At 34.6% G+C, this 18,335-nt stretch overlaps 1 protein-coding gene across 1 annotated transcript; it reads right to left on the reverse strand.

Annotated features, from left to right (window-relative positions):
- Nucleotides 1-960: 960 nt before the first annotated feature.
- Nucleotides 961-17,961, reverse strand: LOC149843309 (glucan endo-1,3-beta-glucosidase 6-like). Its single transcript, XM_090000881.1, has 4 exons — nucleotides 17,390-17,961; nucleotides 14,082-15,176; nucleotides 1,196-1,268; nucleotides 961-1,092 (listed from the first exon to the last, which is right to left on the reverse strand). Exons 1-4 carry the CDS (start codon nucleotides 17,719-17,721, stop codon nucleotides 961-963), a joined length of 1,632 nt encoding a protein of 543 aa, XP_089857007.1. The 5' UTR covers nucleotides 17,722-17,961.
- Nucleotides 17,962-18,335: the final 374 nt, after the last annotated feature.

Genomic DNA, 18,335 nt, shown 5'->3' on the forward strand with positions numbered 1-18,335 from the left:
ACCAGACCCGAGCCCGGCCCAAGTTCCGATTAATTTTCACTGTAAAAAGGCATTTTACAGGGTATAGTTTGGGTTTGGGTCTGGTTCATGTAGTTTTTATTAGGTACGGGTATGACTTCTCTTATAATAGACTCGATTAGACCCAGGTCCAGACCCAAAAATCTGATCCAAGTCTGGTTCCGCCTGGGTCCAAACCAAACCTACTGCCAATATAGTAAAGGGCCGTTTTCGGTATGAGTGTCCCTGGTTTCTGTTTACGTCGGTTACTTTTTTTTTTTGCTTCCTTGCGTGATCACTTCATCCCTCATTGCTTTGCAGCTCCCCACGTGTATGATGCGTGTGTGCTCACACGTGTATAACTTTTAATGTTTTTTTATAATCCGAGAGGTTTTTTAATTTATGTAGTATAGTTTTTGTTCTTTCATCTGATGTATTTAGTTGCTGACATGTCCTTGTGTTTAGTTGCAGGGTTTGGAGATGAGCAGATGAGAGAGTAATACTTAATTTTTGCAAACTTTTTTTCTTTTCTTTCCAAAATCATGGACCTCTGTGTTTTTAGGTTTTTCTTTTTTTATTGTGAAAAAAATGAAAACTATTTCGAACCAGCATAGGACAAAAAATATTAAAAACTATTTCGAACCATTTTTAAATTTTATTTAAAAAAAAGGAGCTGGATCATCTCGGTTTCGTATCGATTTTTCCCAATACGAATCGGCCGATTCTCAATATACTTGTATTGGCAATTTTCATATTGAGATAATTTAATGATTAAATTGTATAAAACAATGATTAAGACAAAAAATGAAAGAAATAATATGAATCATGCACAGCAAAATAGAATACATAAAATTCAATGAAGGAAAAAACTGAAGGAATTCAATGAGGTATCTCCCACCTACCAAACCACCCAGTTACTAAAATTACCAAGACATTCATTCTCTCCAAAGCAGTCTTCCTATCTCATCCTCTGGGCAGCTTCTTTTGCCAAAAGCTTTTCCTTGCCTTTGGTCTTCGCCTGAGACTTGGAGCCCCATGCATGATGCCACCACCCCATTTCTTCCGGTGCTCATCATACTTCTCGTTGAAGTTGGCCTGCAACAAAACCATTCAGGTTGCATTGACAAAATCTACCGACATTTTCTCCACCAATAGATCATAAGAAATTTCACATCACCAGTCAGAATTTTCATGTTACCTTCACTGCTTCTAAAATCTTGCTGAACTCCAGCTTATCCTCATTCTTCACTGAAGTGAGGCACAAAGCAGATCTGAGACATTTACATTTTAGGAAAAGAAAAGACGCAGTAGTAAAATACAAAACACATTTGATTGAGCATAATCTGCATCAGTTTTAGTGCTTCATATTACTGCTAAAAGAGAAGGATATTTGCATATTTTTCAGCCTTTTATTGTCAATCCAAATCAATATTCTTTATTGCAAGTCAACATACAAGTAGGACACACGTTTTGATTGAGAATAAAAAAAGAAAGATACGTGGGAGATATAATCATCAGCCAACTGCCACAAGAGACACAAGAAGGGAAAGACTTTTTAAGTTTAAATATTGAAGAAATCCGTTTTTCCCCGTTTTTGGAAGATGCAAGACAGTTCAGATTACATCTTAAAAACATAATACCATCCATGAAAACATGAACTAGTCAAACAACACCCTCGAGAAGCAATTGCAGAACACAAACCATAAACAAATTGCAACTAACCATATATGAGGTCCATTAAATGTATTGGTGCATGAAGAGTGTATTGGTGTATGAGGAGCCAACACACATAATATAAATCAAAGAGAAAAAGAGAGCTTACCAACATTTTTGTCATGTTTGTGAACTGCAGAAGGAACCTTCAAACGCTGCTTTAGAATCCTGCGTTGCTTTTGAATTCTCACTACTTTTGACCACTAACCTGTAACGACTCCAACTCATCCCCGTGAAAAGCATTTTTTTTTAACAATTGCGAAAACCAAGACCCAAGGATATGGGGTCTCAAAGACTTAACAACTTCCAAACCAAACCACTAGTGATTTTTACATTGAACTAACTAATCAAATAGCTAATTTTATTAATCAATAAATTAATATCTGAGAACAAAATTAAAGTATGAAATCACAGAGCCACACTATCTATAAATAATAGAAGCAAGTCACGCGATCTCGCAAGCTCTCCATGACAGTTATCCCCATCACTGAACTCTAGGTCCTAAAAAAAATATTCGAAGTAATGGGTAAAAATCAAAGATTCTTTATACAAATTTCTCTAAAAAATAGACAAGAAAGAGTATAAATCAAATTCATACAAGACATTCAGAGTAATATAAGAATAACAATCTCATAATTCATTTACCATTTAAGTATCATGCACTAACAATTTCTCATATGAAATAGAACAAGAATGCATGAACTAATGCAGAACAATAAATATGCATGATTCAATGTACATGCATGAATAATTTATTAAGTTATTATCAGAGTTCTCTTTTTTGCATGCATGTCCCTATTAAATGCATACAAGTTTAGTTTCACTTCTCATTAAACCCGCATATACTAAAAAAGAACACAACAATTCCTAAAGTTCAAGATAAGTTTTCAATTATAGCTTAACACACAACTTGTATTTTTATTATTAAGTTTTACACTTATTCCTCGACCGATATAAAAAATCAATACCATCCATCAGAACATTGAAAATCAACATTTAACGTCGGAACATTAGAAAAATTAACATCAACTGATGCAACTTTCTTGGTATACCAATAACAACAGATATGTCACAACACTACTCCCAAATAAAGTGACTGAAAACTTTCTAAAATCGTGGCCAAGAGGCGAACCACCATCGAGTTCAGGGGCACAAACATACACAAAGTTTTCAGTCACTTTGCCTAGGAGTGGTGTTATGACACAATTGTTGTTATTGATATACCAAGAAAGTGGCATCAATAGATGTTGATTTTCTTGATGTCCCGACATTAAATATTGATTTCTAATGTTTCAATGAATGGTGTTGATTCCTGATATCGATCAAAAAACAAGTGTAAAACCCAGTAATAAAAATACAAGTTATGTGTTAAGCTATAACTGAGAACATATCTTAAACTTCGAGAATTGTTGTGCATGTTTTGAATATCCATGGGTTTAATGAGAAGTGAAACTAAACTTGTGTGGATTTAATAGAGACATGCATGTAAAATAGAATTCTGATAATAACTTCATAAATTATTCATGAATGTGCATTGAATCATGCATATTTACTGTTTTGCATTAGTTCATCTATTCTTACTTATTCTGTTTCATGTGAGAAATTGTTATTGCATGATACTCGTCTTTAGATGCATGAATGATAAATAAATTAGGATATTGCTATTCTTATATTTCTCTGAATGACTTGCATGAATTTAATTTATGTTTTTTCTTGACTATTAAAATTTTTAGAGGAATCCGTACAAAGAATCTTTGATTCTTATCCAGTACTTAGAATATTTTTTCACAACCTGGAGCTTAGTGATGGAAATGGCTGTCACAGAGAGCCTGCGAGATAGCGTGACTTACTTCTATTATTTTTGGACAGTGTGGCTCTATGATTTCATACTTTAATTTAATTATGTTCTCAAGCATTGATTTATTGATTAATAAAATTAGCTATTTGATTGGTTAGTTCAATGTAAAGGTCACTTATGGTTTGGAAGTTATATTTTTTTGGTGGCAATGCCTGCCTATTCTAAACTATTTGGGTGCTTTTCAAATAATAAATTCACAATAAAAAAAAACAAAAAAATGCATCATTGATCATCAAGGTAATCTTAAAAATGAAACCCTGTAGACAACCTAAAGTTAGATGACTGAATGTGAAGCTTCTATGCAGATAGTATCTCTCATCACCAGCCCCTCAAAAATATAAAAAATAAAAAATACTTTATTAAAGATACAAAACATGGATTGTTCTTACAGACTTTTTTTGGATGGCACTGGTGCCTTTCTACCTCTCTTGGGGGCCTGAATAAGACAAGTTCAGAAAGTTAAGCATAAGAATCATTGAAAACCTCTCTTGGGGGGGGGGGGTAATGGCCCATTCCATCAAACTAAGAGATACACAACATTAAGTTATCATTGATTTCATATCAATAGATCAAAAGGAACAACTGGAATCAAACAACAAGAAAAAGTTCACTATATTTTTATGTGGTAATGGTTCTCGGGGGGGGGGGGGGGGTCAAACTCTTGTTTTGAGGAAAGAACATTTATAGCTTTGACATAAAGGTGAGAGCATTTTTGCTTTACTTTTTTTGTACATGTTTATTCATCAACACTGATAGAAAGATCATTTATGGATCATACTTGAAAAAGGTGCAATCGCTGGATCGTGTTGATGACTACGCATAGTTTGAAGGAGTGCAAGAATAGCTGAAAAAACATTGTCGGAATGTTGGTGTTGTTGGAAGTACTTATTCTTTCATTTTTTCTTAACTTTTGATTTATACTCAAATAATATGTAAAAATTATTGATAATATTGTGTGTTAATTGTATTAATCATTACATTGATCCTTACAGGTTTGGATATAAGAGTATATATTCATTGGAAGACTCCTAAGACGTGACATTTTTTTTAAATTTTCTTATATTTCAATGTGAAGACAATTACACAACAATGAGGGTAAGAATGATCGAAGAGGGTTGAGTCTTCATGTTAGTAGGGATGCTTGTGTTGCAAAATTATGCAAGATGATCCTGACACATGTAAGTATTCTTGAAGCATTTTATTATGATTTTGCTATAATGTGATATAGGACCAACCATGAATAAAAATGAAATATTATCGTAGGTAACATGGTTCCCCTACATAAATGTGATGGGTGAGGATAAACAAGATATAGTTATGGCAGTGAAGGGTCTTGTGAGGTGAAGGGTCTTGTGAGAAGAGATATTTGGTTTCACAACATGAATGAAGTTGAATGTCAACTAACTAGCCGAGTGATTCAATAATTTGATTTTGTTCAACAACCACCCTGTCATACTGATGTAGTAAGCATAACTATCCATGGCACATTTAAGGATCGAAAGAAGGATTATCCAATATTGTTTAATTCATACTTGAAGATTGATATAACAACAAGAAAAATATTGACAACTCATCCATAGAAGAGGAAGTTGAGGCAATGAGTTTGAATCACGCAAGAAAAAGTGCTACCTGAGTAGATGTAGAGATAACCCTTTTAAGCAAAAAACTTGGCAGAGTTGCTTAAAGCAAAAAACACCATACTACAAAGTCAAGCTGGCCTTATCGAAAATATGGATAAGGTCAACAAGGAGTTATTGACGCACCTTAAACAATATGAGCAATGATTGCATATTTTTGAACTATTTTGTAAAATAGAAATAATATTAAACTTTGTTATGTATGTTATTGTGAATGAAGTTTTAATTTAATTATTGTTTAACTAATTTGAATTGTATATGCATGTATGTTTGATGTGTCTTTAAAATATGTTTGAAATGAAGATTAAATTGTGTATATAACATGTGACACTTTGTTGAATTGAAGTTTGAAATGTGTTTGAATTGAAGATTGAATTGTGTATATAACATGTGAAACTTTGTTGAAATGAAGACTAAATTATATATATAACAGGTGACTGTTAAAATAAAGTTTGAATTCTGTATATAACAAAAAAAATTCAATTTTGAAATGAAGTTTGAAGAAGATTGAATTGTGTGAATTTTCTCTAAATATGCAAATATTTTATGTAAATTCTCATATATATGCATGCGAGTTTTCTTCAAAATAAGCAAATTTTCTTCTTATGCGTAAAATTTTGCAAAAGGATGAAAATTTTATATGTATACAAAATAGATCGCACATATACAAAATATGCAAATTTTCTTTAAATTTGCAAATTTTCAACTAAATATATGATTTTTCTTCTTATGTGCAAAATTTTGCAAAAGGATGAAAAATTTGCACATATACAAAGCAAATCATACGTATACAAAACATGCAAATTTCTCCTAAATTTATAATTTTTCTATGCAAATTTGAATGTGTATATGCAATTTTCTTATACAAATTTGAATATACACATGCAAATTTCTTGCACAAATTTGCACGTATACATAGAGATTTCTTATACAAATTTGCATATATACATGTGAGTTTTCTATGAAAATTCACATATATGTATGGAAATTTTCTTTAAAATATGTGAATTTCCTACTTATGTATGCAATTTCATCAAATATGTAACAATTTTACTTTAAATTTCACTGTTAGAGAACATATCTGCCTATTTAACATTTTAACAATACATACAAACAAAACTTCTAAAATTTACAACTAAAATTCATCCATAAACATAACATAACAACTACAAATTTTGCCAACATGCAAAATTACAACCAAGTTTTTAAATATAACTATGAATGAACTTTACATCCAAATGATATCCAAGTTTTTATTCATTCTATCAAAATTATATCTATGTTTTTTATTGTTAAAATAGAATATACATAACCATCAATGCATACTCGCCAGGAATATCTAGAATTCAACTAACTTCTCTTCGCTATCTGACATCTCATCGTCAATGCCCTTTTTTCCTTCCCCTCATTCCTTTATTCATCCTCTTTAGCCTTCTCTTTGACCCACTATAAATGGACTTTCTTCCTTTCACATTTATACAATGTCATTATACACTTTCTGAAAATAGATACATCATTATGAAAAAAGATTATTAGTAAACAACTAACAATAACTTACATAAAAAAAGCATGACATATGACATACCTGCGTAAAATTTAATTCTTCATATAAGCCCAAGTATTGCATGTACATTATGACAAATATTCAACAATCATGCATATAACAATTACACACCAAGTCAAGAACAAGTACATGTACGAATTGAGTTAACAACCATATGCAAAAATTATGAGTTCATTTGCTTAAGAATATTTTGCATAATAATGGTTATCTAGTAGGTGTAAATGTCATGGCCTAACCAACTTACAAAGAAATGAACTTGCAATACAATATTTAACTTAAAGAATACTTGAGAAAAATAAGCATATTATTGAATAAATAATGTTATCATATCATATCTCCAATATTTTGATCAACAAGATCTGTAGACCCCATGAAATTGTATAACCTGAATTCCTTTGCATTCTATTTCACAAAGAACCCAATGATAATTGCATCGGTTGACAAGACTAAAAAACTATAACATAAATTAAGTTTAAGATTATTATGCAGTTAAAAATTTATGTTATGTAAATGTAAATGTTAAGCATACCTTATCACATTCACATAATGGATACGAGAATTGATCGATCTTCAAACAATTATGAGCCGTTTCTTGATGTTTTGGTATTTGAAGTATTTGCTATGGATTTCAATGTTTATAAATTATTTTTTATTAGATGACAAAAAAAACAACAAAAACATCGTTTTTGTGACACATCGAGGAATACGGGGTATAGTAAATAGTCTTTGGTAGTCTATGATCTACTTGCATTGGCTTCATGCGGTACTTTTGAACTCTCTCTATCAATCTTTCTAAGTGTTGCATAATCAAAATAAGTAATACATTCATGTTAGATTTAAATGAGTCGACATATAAACATAACAAATAAATAATCAAACAACATGTGATATTATTTCATTGACTAACAATATTTTTTCTCTGAACAAAAGCATTTCACTATATTTTGGTTGTTGCATACTTTTTTCATTTTTATCACATTGTTTTCATCGTTAATTGAAATTGAATATTAACACGTACATGTAAGTATCATTGGTTGTCTATACATAACTTGGGATGTTAATAGTTATACCTTAGCTACCTCAATTGTGTCTTTCCTTGGAAGTGAGGATGGGGATGGGGTGGCATTTGGGCCAATGACTTGAGATTGCTTGCCTTTCTTGTGCCACGTTTATACATAGTATATTTTGCAAGATGCCTAAAATATACACAACAGACATAAGACATTGGAGCAGTTCATTAAAAAATACTATATAAATTATAAAGAAGCAATTCATTAAAAATCAATAACTAAATATTTTCCTAAAGTTTGGCGGTAATCTAATTTTGGAGAACACTTATACCAGAGGATTATTAACTCTTTCGCATATTTAGTTTTACGAAATATCAATGCTATGAATTTTTTATAGCTGCTATTTTTAGAGACCAATATATATCTCTAAATATGTTGATCAATGTTATAATAAAATACTCATACCCTTTCAGAAATCATCATAACTTCCTACACCAACCACACAACATATCATTCAGTTAACAATAACCACTCAGAAAACCAACAATCCACAATAACCCCTATAACACCTATTCAATACTTGTGCATAGTTAACCCCAACCACATCTAACTAATTGAATGCTTGTGTGGAGTTAACTCTAACCCTAATACACCAAGACAAAAGCACCATAAATATTAAATACAGGGACTAGAAAAAAACATGAAAATTTTGAAGGCATTGCCAAGACCTTTCAACTAGTAACAAAGGATGTGATTCAACAAGTGAGGGAGCAGGTGATGTGCATTCTCAAACACTCAGAACACCCGATGGCAAGTAGATAGAGGAACCCGTGATACTAGGATCCTCCTCAAGGGGGTGGATAACAGTTGGAAGATAAGGAATGATCAACATGGTAAAAAATCCTAAAAAAGAGATCCAATAAGGGAATTATCTATAGACCTATTATAGTACAATTTTGATGGAGTTTACATTACCTAAAATTATTGTAAAGCTCACTTTTTAGTCAAAAACTTAGAACAATTAGTGAGAGGGAGAATAACCAAGATTTGGAAAGATCAACCCTCAAATTGACACCTATTGACAGAAGGGTAATTTTTTTATACAAATCACAACAAGTATTGGATCAATAAACATGTATGAGTCTGCCTAACCTTAGTTTGACTATAAAAAAAATAACAAATATATATATATATATATATATATATATATATATATATATATATATATATATATATATATATATATATATATATATATATATATATATATATATGCAAAAAAATCCTAAATAATAAATCTGATGTCCAATATTAAATAAAACATAAGGTTACATAAATAAAACATACACAACAGGAACACATACATAATATATCATCAACAACAACCAAACAAAACACTACAAGGTTATTAACTTCTCATGTCTATAGAAAAAAAAGTTTGAAAGCAACGATAATCGCTGGAATGAAGCAAGAAAACTAACCAGAAAAGTTGATAAGTGTCGGAATGAAGCAAGAAAACTTTCACAAAAATTGCTGCAAGGGTACATAGAAAATGGTTGCTGCTTTTATATACAAACAAAAAAAAGATATAGATAAACACAAATGCCTATATATGCAGGTAAATTTGCAAGCTAAAACAAATCTTGCATCACTTAAAGTCGACCATATGCTAATTCTGCAAACTTTTCATGAATTCTACATCGAAAGTAGACTTTTGCAACCACCAACGTGAAACTCTTAACGAATTTCACAAGAAAGGGATTTTCGCATGGGAGTTGCGAAAGAAGCGATGAGAAATTTTGCATAGGTGATGCGAGGCAGAAAAGATGTACATGTTCATTATGCGAATCTAATTTGTTGGGATATAAAGTAGTCATTTTTGCATTGTATATTATGCAAAATTCATGATTTCTGCAAAAATATTGTGTGAATTTTATTTTTATTTAGATTTAGCGAGATCAATGTGTGAAAATCAAGAGATTCACTTATACTAAGAGTAAAAAGGTCCTAAAAAAGTCATAAACCGACAAAATTGGATATCGGGTAGATTTCAAAATTTATCAGGCATTTGAGAAAACATGTCAAATTTGTCATATAGTACGGTCATTTTTGAATTATTATTAGTAGTCCCTTTGATATTGTTCATCTATCTCACAAGTACGCACTTAAAAGAACAAGAGACACATCATTTTTGTGTATTTTTCAATGTAGTTAATTAGTATTGATATCCGCCCTGAATCATTGGGCTGCCGATTCAGCGGTATCGGCCGATGCTGATACTCAGCTGATTCATCGGCCTAAAAAATAACGTGTCAATCATAACGTGACACATGAAAATAATATTTGATTTTTTTTTGATATTTTTGTATTTATAGCGTATCAAAATTCTGCTGATACGATGTGTATCGGACGATACATGACGATACACACCGATACTGATAACATTGGTATTTTTTTTATTAAAAATAGTATACAAATGGACACGACACGAGCGCAAGTTGAAGAATCTCTGTGACCTAGCCGTTTCATTTATGCGGTGCAGAGCATTCTAAATACTATTATTCTGTATCTGTTTTAGCGTCCATTTTTATACCTTCGAGATACTCATTTATTTAGAGCTTAAATGGCTTTGGAAAAAAAAATCATACGGCCGGGCCCTTCGAGATGGTGAAAACTGAAAAGAAATGAACCATGGTGTTTGGCTCTGGAATGCCAAGGAACCTCCCCTTAAGAACCCCGGCCTATGTCACACACTTTGTAATTTCTGCACTTTCTTGATTGTCACTGTATCTGTTCTCCTTATTCACTTACCACTCCTTGGACTTACAGTCTCTTGACCTTTTTCATATATTTCAAAGTCTTGATAAAAAAAGTGATCATGTCAGGAGATGCATATACTTTTTTATGACGAAAAACCCTTGCAGAAGCAGATGCATATATTTTTTTTATGACGAAAAACCCTGGGTAGGGCCTTGACAAACGTTAAAAACAGCAAAATCTTTTTTTTTTTTCAAAAACTCGTGAGAATTTGAAATTTTTTCATAAATCTTGCTTTTTTTTTGGCAAAATCTTGATAATAAAAAAATAAATTTAAAAATATTTTTTACAAGAAAATATTAATAAAAATTATTTAAAATTAAAATACATGGTTTTTTCACGATAAATAGCAGTTTAAAACGTAAATATCATGTTTAAATCGTGGTATTTATGTTTTTTTATAAATCTTGCAATATTTTGAAAATCTGACAAGAAATTGCCGTATTAAACTTTCAGGTAATTTCTCACGATATTATTGCGAGATTTTCACTATGCTCACCTTGTCTTACCTAGCCCACCTCCTAAAGCTATAGACAAAACAGTGTGCCAGCGGGATTTGATTCTAACACACCTGTCCGCGCAGTATAATAACACAAAAAAAAACTTTAAAATTTCAAGTCCTACATGAAAATTTCATTTCCCATACGGCGTGGACAACAGTAACTTGGTGAACTAGCTGTTTGATGCCAGACTGATGTGAGGGGTGGCAATAGGGTCGGGTTGGCGGGTCGACCCGGTGGGTCAGCATACATCAACCCGAACCCGACGACACGACCAGCCAACCAGTTTAATAAACGGTTTGGGTCTGATAAACGGGTTGGCGGGTTGACCCGTCCACCTAACCCGTTTATTAAACGGGTCAGCCGGGTTGGTGGGTTGGCATACCCCTAATACGAACCCGACCCGTTTAATAAACGGGTTAGGCAGGTCGACCCGTTTATTAAACGGGTTAGTTTAAGCCCAACCTGAACCCGCCTAAGAGGCGGGTCGTGTCAGGTTTTGCCACCCCTGTGATATCCCATGTGGTAAGAGGTACTGTTCCAAGATATGAAGGCCCAGGTTCGAATCCCTAGGTCACATGGGGGCTTAAGAGATATCTGGTAAGGGTCTGCTTTAACCCCAGCTAAACTTAAAAAAAGAAAAAGAAAAAGCTGTTTGATGACAGACGACAGCACGTTGGACAGACAAATTTGGCCACTTTTTTCTCTTTTTGAATGAGTTGTAGCTTGAACAATGGCTTGATAGGTGATAGGAAGCTTGTAGGAGTATCAATTTGGTGTAGAGAAGCATTTTTTCCTCTTCTAAGTGAATTGCTTGCACACCTTGGTTTTTTTTTTTTTTATCATATGAGCCATTCAATTTAATAATTTAATAAAAGAAAAGTTTCAATCCATAGGCATAATATTGGTGCCACTTAATATTGAGAAATATAAGAGTGAATAGGATTAGGGGTGTCAACGGGTCGGGTTTACTTGGACCTGACCTGTACCAAACCCTATATGGTGATAAATAAGCTCGATTCAGACCCGGGTACTGACCCCAAGATCTGATTAATACATGGATCTGGGTATAGTTTGTGAAATTTTATATGGCCCAACCCGAGTTCAGATTAAGACCTGCATCTTTTCAATGTAAAATTAATTAAAAATATTATTTTATCGGGTATGGCCTGAGTCTGATTCATGTAGTTTTTATTGGTCCAGATATGGTTTTTCTTATGGTAGGCCCGATTAGACTCTGGTTCGGACCAGATATCATACTAGAAAAATCAAGACCGGGTTGGGTTCTACCTAGGTCTTAACCAAACACGACATCTTGACACCCCTAAATATGACGATGGTGATAGTTGGTGCGGGAGGTTGTCGGCATTTGCTTGTGAAGTGACAAAAGGAGGGGAAGGAGAAAAGCAAAAATAAAAGGGTGATTGTCCAGTTATTTCGGCTATATCTTGCCAAAAGTTTGGTCAATGAAATCAATATATTTAGGTATTTTCACATCAAAAAAACAAGTTTGGACATGGAAGGCTTCTCCGTGAAAAACTATATCATTTTATTTTTTAATTTCCAAAAAACCTCTGATATTGCACAATTGGCAGTTTGATGGAGCTCAATTGCTGGATTTTAAGTTTTGCCTGGTAAAAGGCAGCATCAAAAACGGCATGGGACAAGCTCGAAATTCGCCTATCGAGCTCGGTAGCCTGATCAAGCTCGACCAAGCTTCAAAGCTTAGCTCAAGCTTAGCTCATTTATGGGATGAGCCGAGCCTGAGCCGGCTCGGTTCGTTGTGCATCCCTAACTGTCTCAGAATATTAAAAAATGTTTGCATATTGTGAAACAATAAAGTTGCCAAAGCTAATATTCTTCTTCTTCCTTTCCTTTTTCCTTTCAAAGGTGCAGCTTGAAAGAGTAGATAAAATCATGTAAGTTTGTAGCTCTTAATTTACCTTAGATTTGCTGCATTGCATCCAACTTATATTTGGGAAGATAAATTCCAACTTGTTTGGATCTGGTTTTGGTTATTCAATGAACTGGTAGTGGCCTGCCTAGCTCCATTTTTGGATTTTCAATGGATGATCAATGTTGTGGTTTCGACACCGGACCAAGATTAAAACCCCGACCCACAGGCAATCCGCAGGCTGCCGGATTATTTGAAAAGGCTAACTCATAGGACAGACCGTCCATGTACATTTTTGAATGGGTCGACTAGCCTGAATGTTAATAACAAGCTATAGGACAGTTGGCTGGCCGATCTCAAGGCTGGTCTGGGCTCAGGATCCTGGCCCAGACCTAGCCTGAATGGATTAGGTAACGTGTGGTTTGCAGTCCACAGGCAGCCCAGCACTGTGTATGAAGCTCTTATGGTTGTTATGCCCTAATAATGCGGGTAGCCTCAAAGCAATTGAGAGCAGTTTGTTGTTCGTCATAATGCCTGTGGGTGGCTATAGTTCAGGTTCATCTTGGATCAACAGATATATGGATGTGGATCAGGTCACTTTGATCCAATCCATAGACAGCTTGAGAGTCTAACAGTTCAAATGGGAAGCTCCCAAGTTTTTACCTACGGGGAAAAGATGGCAGGTTTTCTCGAAAAAATCTTGGGAAAATATTGGCATATATATAAAGACAAAAAATGTAACAAACATAAATAAGATGTATAATATAAAATGTAACAATTGTTTTATATCAGATTAATAACATGATAAAAATATGTTATTTTCAATAACTTGAAAATAAATTTTTGTTTGGGTATTGTATTGGCCTTTGAAAATAAAGTAGTGAAATTGCAATATCTTCAAAATATCAGTGCTATTTGTGATAGAGAACAATAACACCCTGCCCATGTCATTTGTATGGCATGCTTGTATGCTCTGGTTGAAGCCTCCAGCAACAGCAACCAACAGAAACAAAACGGTAAGGAAACCAAAAAAACATTCATGAAAAACTAGCACTAAGAATCAGAGAGATGTCAAAACTGAGAAAACCAACATAGACACAGAAAGAACCACCACCACCTCCCTCTCCCACCTGCTCCGGCAGCCACCAGTAAGCGTCATGCTCGGGTCTATCATGATATCAAACTTGCAGGTTCCAGACGATGGATCCGTAGTTGTTACCATCCCGAGCTTATTGAAATCACATGCGATTGGAACCTGGTTATTTTGCTGATAAAAAGCGTTGAATGCATAAGAAATGTTGCCGCGGTCATCCAGATTGCCACAAGAGGTGCCATAGCCAAGACTGGTGCAGTCAGACAAGGCACATGCATAGCTAACGCTTCCAGCAACATTAGTGTCAGCTAAATTGGCTTTTGGTGAGAACACACACCATTTTTTCTCCATGTACTTGACACCTCTTGCAGGGATCAGCTGGTTGCTAGTTCCTTGACCCAAATTCAGTGCATACTTTGCAGAGCCATCATAGTTAAAGATGCCCCAGTGTCTCTCAAAATTTCCTGGTTGAATGCTCTTCTCATCCTCATCTATGAGACTGAACAAGTAAGCATCAACAGGTCCCGTTCTCATGGGTGTGCCCTGCCCGCCCGAGATGTGCGTCATGAAACCTTGATTGAATCTCTGAGCATACTGAACATTAGCGTTCTTGTCACCATCAGTTGGCCAGCCAAATTCTCCAACAATGATTGGTAAGCTGCCGAATCCGTTCTTCAGGAGTGCCCATATCAATGTATCATGATTAGCATCAAAGACGTTTGTATAGATCTTTCCATTGTCATTCATCGGTGTTGAAGCGCCATCAAAGAAGGCAAAATCAACTGGGAAATTTGGGTCATTGTACAAGCTAATGAAGGGATATATATTGACAGTAAATGGGGCCCCATTGTCACTGAGAAATTTTACGATGGTCAGCATAAGATCATGGATGTCTGTCCTGAAATCACCCCCAGAAGGGTATGAAGTTGAAGATTGATAAACATCGGCATTGAGGGGTACCGTGACCTTCACTTGGTTTCCCAAACCAGCTTTAATAAGAGCACTTTGAACATTTTGAATAGCAGGAAGGGTGACTCTGAGGAAGCTTCCATTGTATGTTTGTAAGAACGGTTCGTTTCCAACAGCCACATATCTATTTTAAAGAAATGGAGTCAGTTCAGTGTAGCACAAGGCACCATAACAAGAAGCATATGTTAGAATTACAAAATACTGATGCCATAAGCAGACTGCAGATTTTCACTAATTTCAACTACTCAGTAAGATTCATAGCTTATTGTTCATGGTCGAGCAAACAAAGTGAACAAAAATTGTCAATAACAGAATAGACACAAGTTTGGAAGAGTTTCTTTCATCAACTGTAAGAATCGACTGTCGAGGGTTAAAGCATAACTATGAAATTCCTCCTGTTGCAACATAATCTCTCATGTCATCCATGGTATTGACCTCCCATTTCCCTTGTGATAGTCATTATTTCAATAATTCTAAACAAGTTATTCTTCTTAATTATGAAAAAAGTGAGAATTTATCAAAAAAATAAACATGAACAAAGATAGTGCTAGACCAACATGGATAATTTTAAGTGGAAGAATCACATCATGTTTCATGCATGCAGCATTTCAATAGGTTTGAAGCATCAAAAAGCCCATTAAAAGTAACTACCAAACATAGATAACAAAAACTTTAAAACTCAAGTCGAGTATGCAAGCCAGCAGCCCCATCTAGTTTTGTATGCCTGAATTTAAAGCTAGATATGTAATGCAACAGAGCAGGTTCCAAGAGACTCCAACATCTCCAGTTTCATGTAGTGCCAGCCTATTGAGGCTGCTATTGCAACAAGTTTTCCCATGCCAGATAAGTACCAATATGTTACTATTTCCAACAGATATAGAACATATAACTGGTAAAATTCTTTGTCCATAGGTGACATTAAATCAGGGAAATGCTTTATCATTATCCATTTAAATAGGTGGCCACGATTGCTGCTAACCCCCCACATTTCCCAAGAAAGATCATCCAAACAAAATACAAGAGATTCCGAGAACAGATCATGTCCTGATCAAGCTTAGACCTAAGTACATTAGTATTCAGAAATTAAACTAAAAAACCAAGGCCAGATTTTGGCCAAGATACTCAGGCTCTCGGATAACTTGTGTCAGTCCAAACATAATTTAGCAAACGCTTTTGAAGGATTGATTGACTTCAAACATCATAGTCATTCTGGCATGAAATGGTTCGAGTTCCAGTTGAACCACTACCAGCCTATGATAACTGAAGGTAAAGCTCCAGGGATTACTTAAAGTTCCACTCAAACCTGAAAGTGAATTTGAAATTTGAAAAATGCAGCCTACCTAGAGAATCGTGCTTTCCAAGCAAAAACAATTTATCACTGTAACAAGATGCACAGGAGAATCTTCTAGATTCCAACATGGCTCAGTGAACTTCAGAAGAAAGGACATAACATTAACACCAACAGCAACAACGGGTACAATCTTTGTGAAATTTCAAGTAATTTCATGCAGTATTAAAGATACATTTGTAGCCCTCTAAGGAGATCAAAAGCAAAAGGTATAGACCTGGCCATGGAAACTGAGGTCTTACATTTCATAATAGCAAAATGTACAACTACTGCAACGTGAATGGTGGAGTAAAAATTTGTTGGTAAAAGTAAACAGGAAACTGGGGAGTGGCAGGGGAAAAGAAAAAACTGTAACCTGTGCCTTAAAATTTTACAAAAACAGAAACTTTCATTTTATATCAATTATCTGTTTTCAAGAAGGAATATGGGTTGTCAACCAGTCAGGACATATTCAGAGCTTATTGTGGACAGTTTATAAATATGAAGACACAAGCCACAAAGTCTAAAAGAGGTGAATAATAAATTACCAAATCAAAATAATTTATGGCTTTAAAATCTTTAGGTCCTGCACCGCTAGCCATTTGGGGTTATTTCACAGACCAAGACTATATAGAACAGAATGAACCAATCAATTAATCAGCCCAAATTTTGTTGAGAACAATGTAGGAGTTTTGGACAAGAGATGTTTAACCCTAGTAGATCTTCATGACTGATGGATTTATCTTAAAACTAAGATAGTGCTAGATGCTCAAACACCAAAGAAGGCCTTTCTAGTGAATCATTTCCATAAGCTAATCAGTTAAAAAGCAACATATTGTTATTGCTGGTAAAAAAACAGAGTAATCGAGAATCAGATTGCAAAAGCTTCCAGCATCCAACCATCAAGACTGCAGAACACAAAGAGGGGGAGAAAAAAAAAGCAAGTTTCATAAGAACCAACAACACCATGAGAGAAAGCATATAACAGAAACAAGACTAGCAATACTCACCTGATGTTCACACCATTCTTGGAAACAAAAGAAGAAACGTTCTTGGAAACCCAGTTTTCAGCTGCTTTTAAACTGCCTGCAAGAGTTGCCAACATGTCATTCGGAATACCAACCATAACTTCAATCCCAGTGTTCCCCAATGCAGTCAAAGCTCTAGAGTCTGCATCAAATAGCTTAACTTTCTTGAACCCATTGTCTCTCAACAGCCTCACCACAATCTCAGGAGCCAAAGCGTGGGAAGATTGGGTTCCCCAATTAGCACCAATCCCACTTACAGAAATCACCAACATGGAACCAAAGACCAAGCCTAACACCGGGGAAAGAAATCCCATTGCAGTCCAAAACCAGATCACCCGAACACCAAGCTTTAAAAGAAATATGACTAAAACAATATTTTGGATAAAAAGAGAAACTTTAAAAGAAAAATGGGAAGGTTGGTATTCTGAAAATACTAAAGTCGCACCAGGTTCTTCACTAACTCTTCCACTGAGATCTGAAAACGTGTTCAATCCAAGACAAAGAAGAATATTTATGCCCCACAAAATGAGATATTAGCACCAAGTCAAGAGAAACCAGCCTGCCATTAGCAAGTTTCCATGAATCTCCTTCTTCAGCTCAAAAAAGGGTTCGCTGTAGGGGGTAGCAACTAAGAACCACATAAAACCATGTTTTCACTAAGAACCACATAAGGCCTCAAACAGAACCCAAAGCCACAGCAAACGGCAAAAGAAGAACATGGTATCACTCAAAACTCAAGAAGAATCTAGAACTTGCATCTTGAGGGCTGGAAAGAACCTGAGTGTTATCCGCTGTGTTAAAAGACTAAAACAAGGTTTGAAGACAAAGATAAAACAATCTATATCAGAAAACAGAAGCCTTAATACCACATAAATAAAAAATACACTGAAGAATAAGATGGCTCTGGGGAGTTGGGCTAGAATTTATG

This window comes from Nuphar pumila, chromosome 3 (genome assembly GCF_984573655.1).
Source record: "Nuphar pumila chromosome 3, dmNupPumi1.hap1.1, whole genome shotgun sequence".
NCBI classification, from domain to species: domain Eukaryota; kingdom Viridiplantae; phylum Streptophyta; class Magnoliopsida; order Nymphaeales; family Nymphaeaceae; genus Nuphar; species Nuphar pumila.

Excerpts from the sequence above, each read along its gene's own strand:
- LOC149843309 (XM_090000881.1), bottom strand. The coding sequence starts at position 17,721 with ATGGGATTTCTTTCCCCGGTGTTAGGCTTGGTCTTTGGTTCCATGTTG. Across the intron at positions 1,269-14,081 it reads GTGGTTCTTTCTGTGTCTAT|ATCTGCTTTGTGCCTCACTT; the intron begins GTTGGTTTTCTC and ends TAAATGTCTCAG. Across the intron at positions 1,093-1,195 it reads AGATTTTAGAAGCAGTGAAG|GCCAACTTCAACGAGAAGTA; the intron begins GTAACATGAAAA and ends GTTTTGTTGCAG.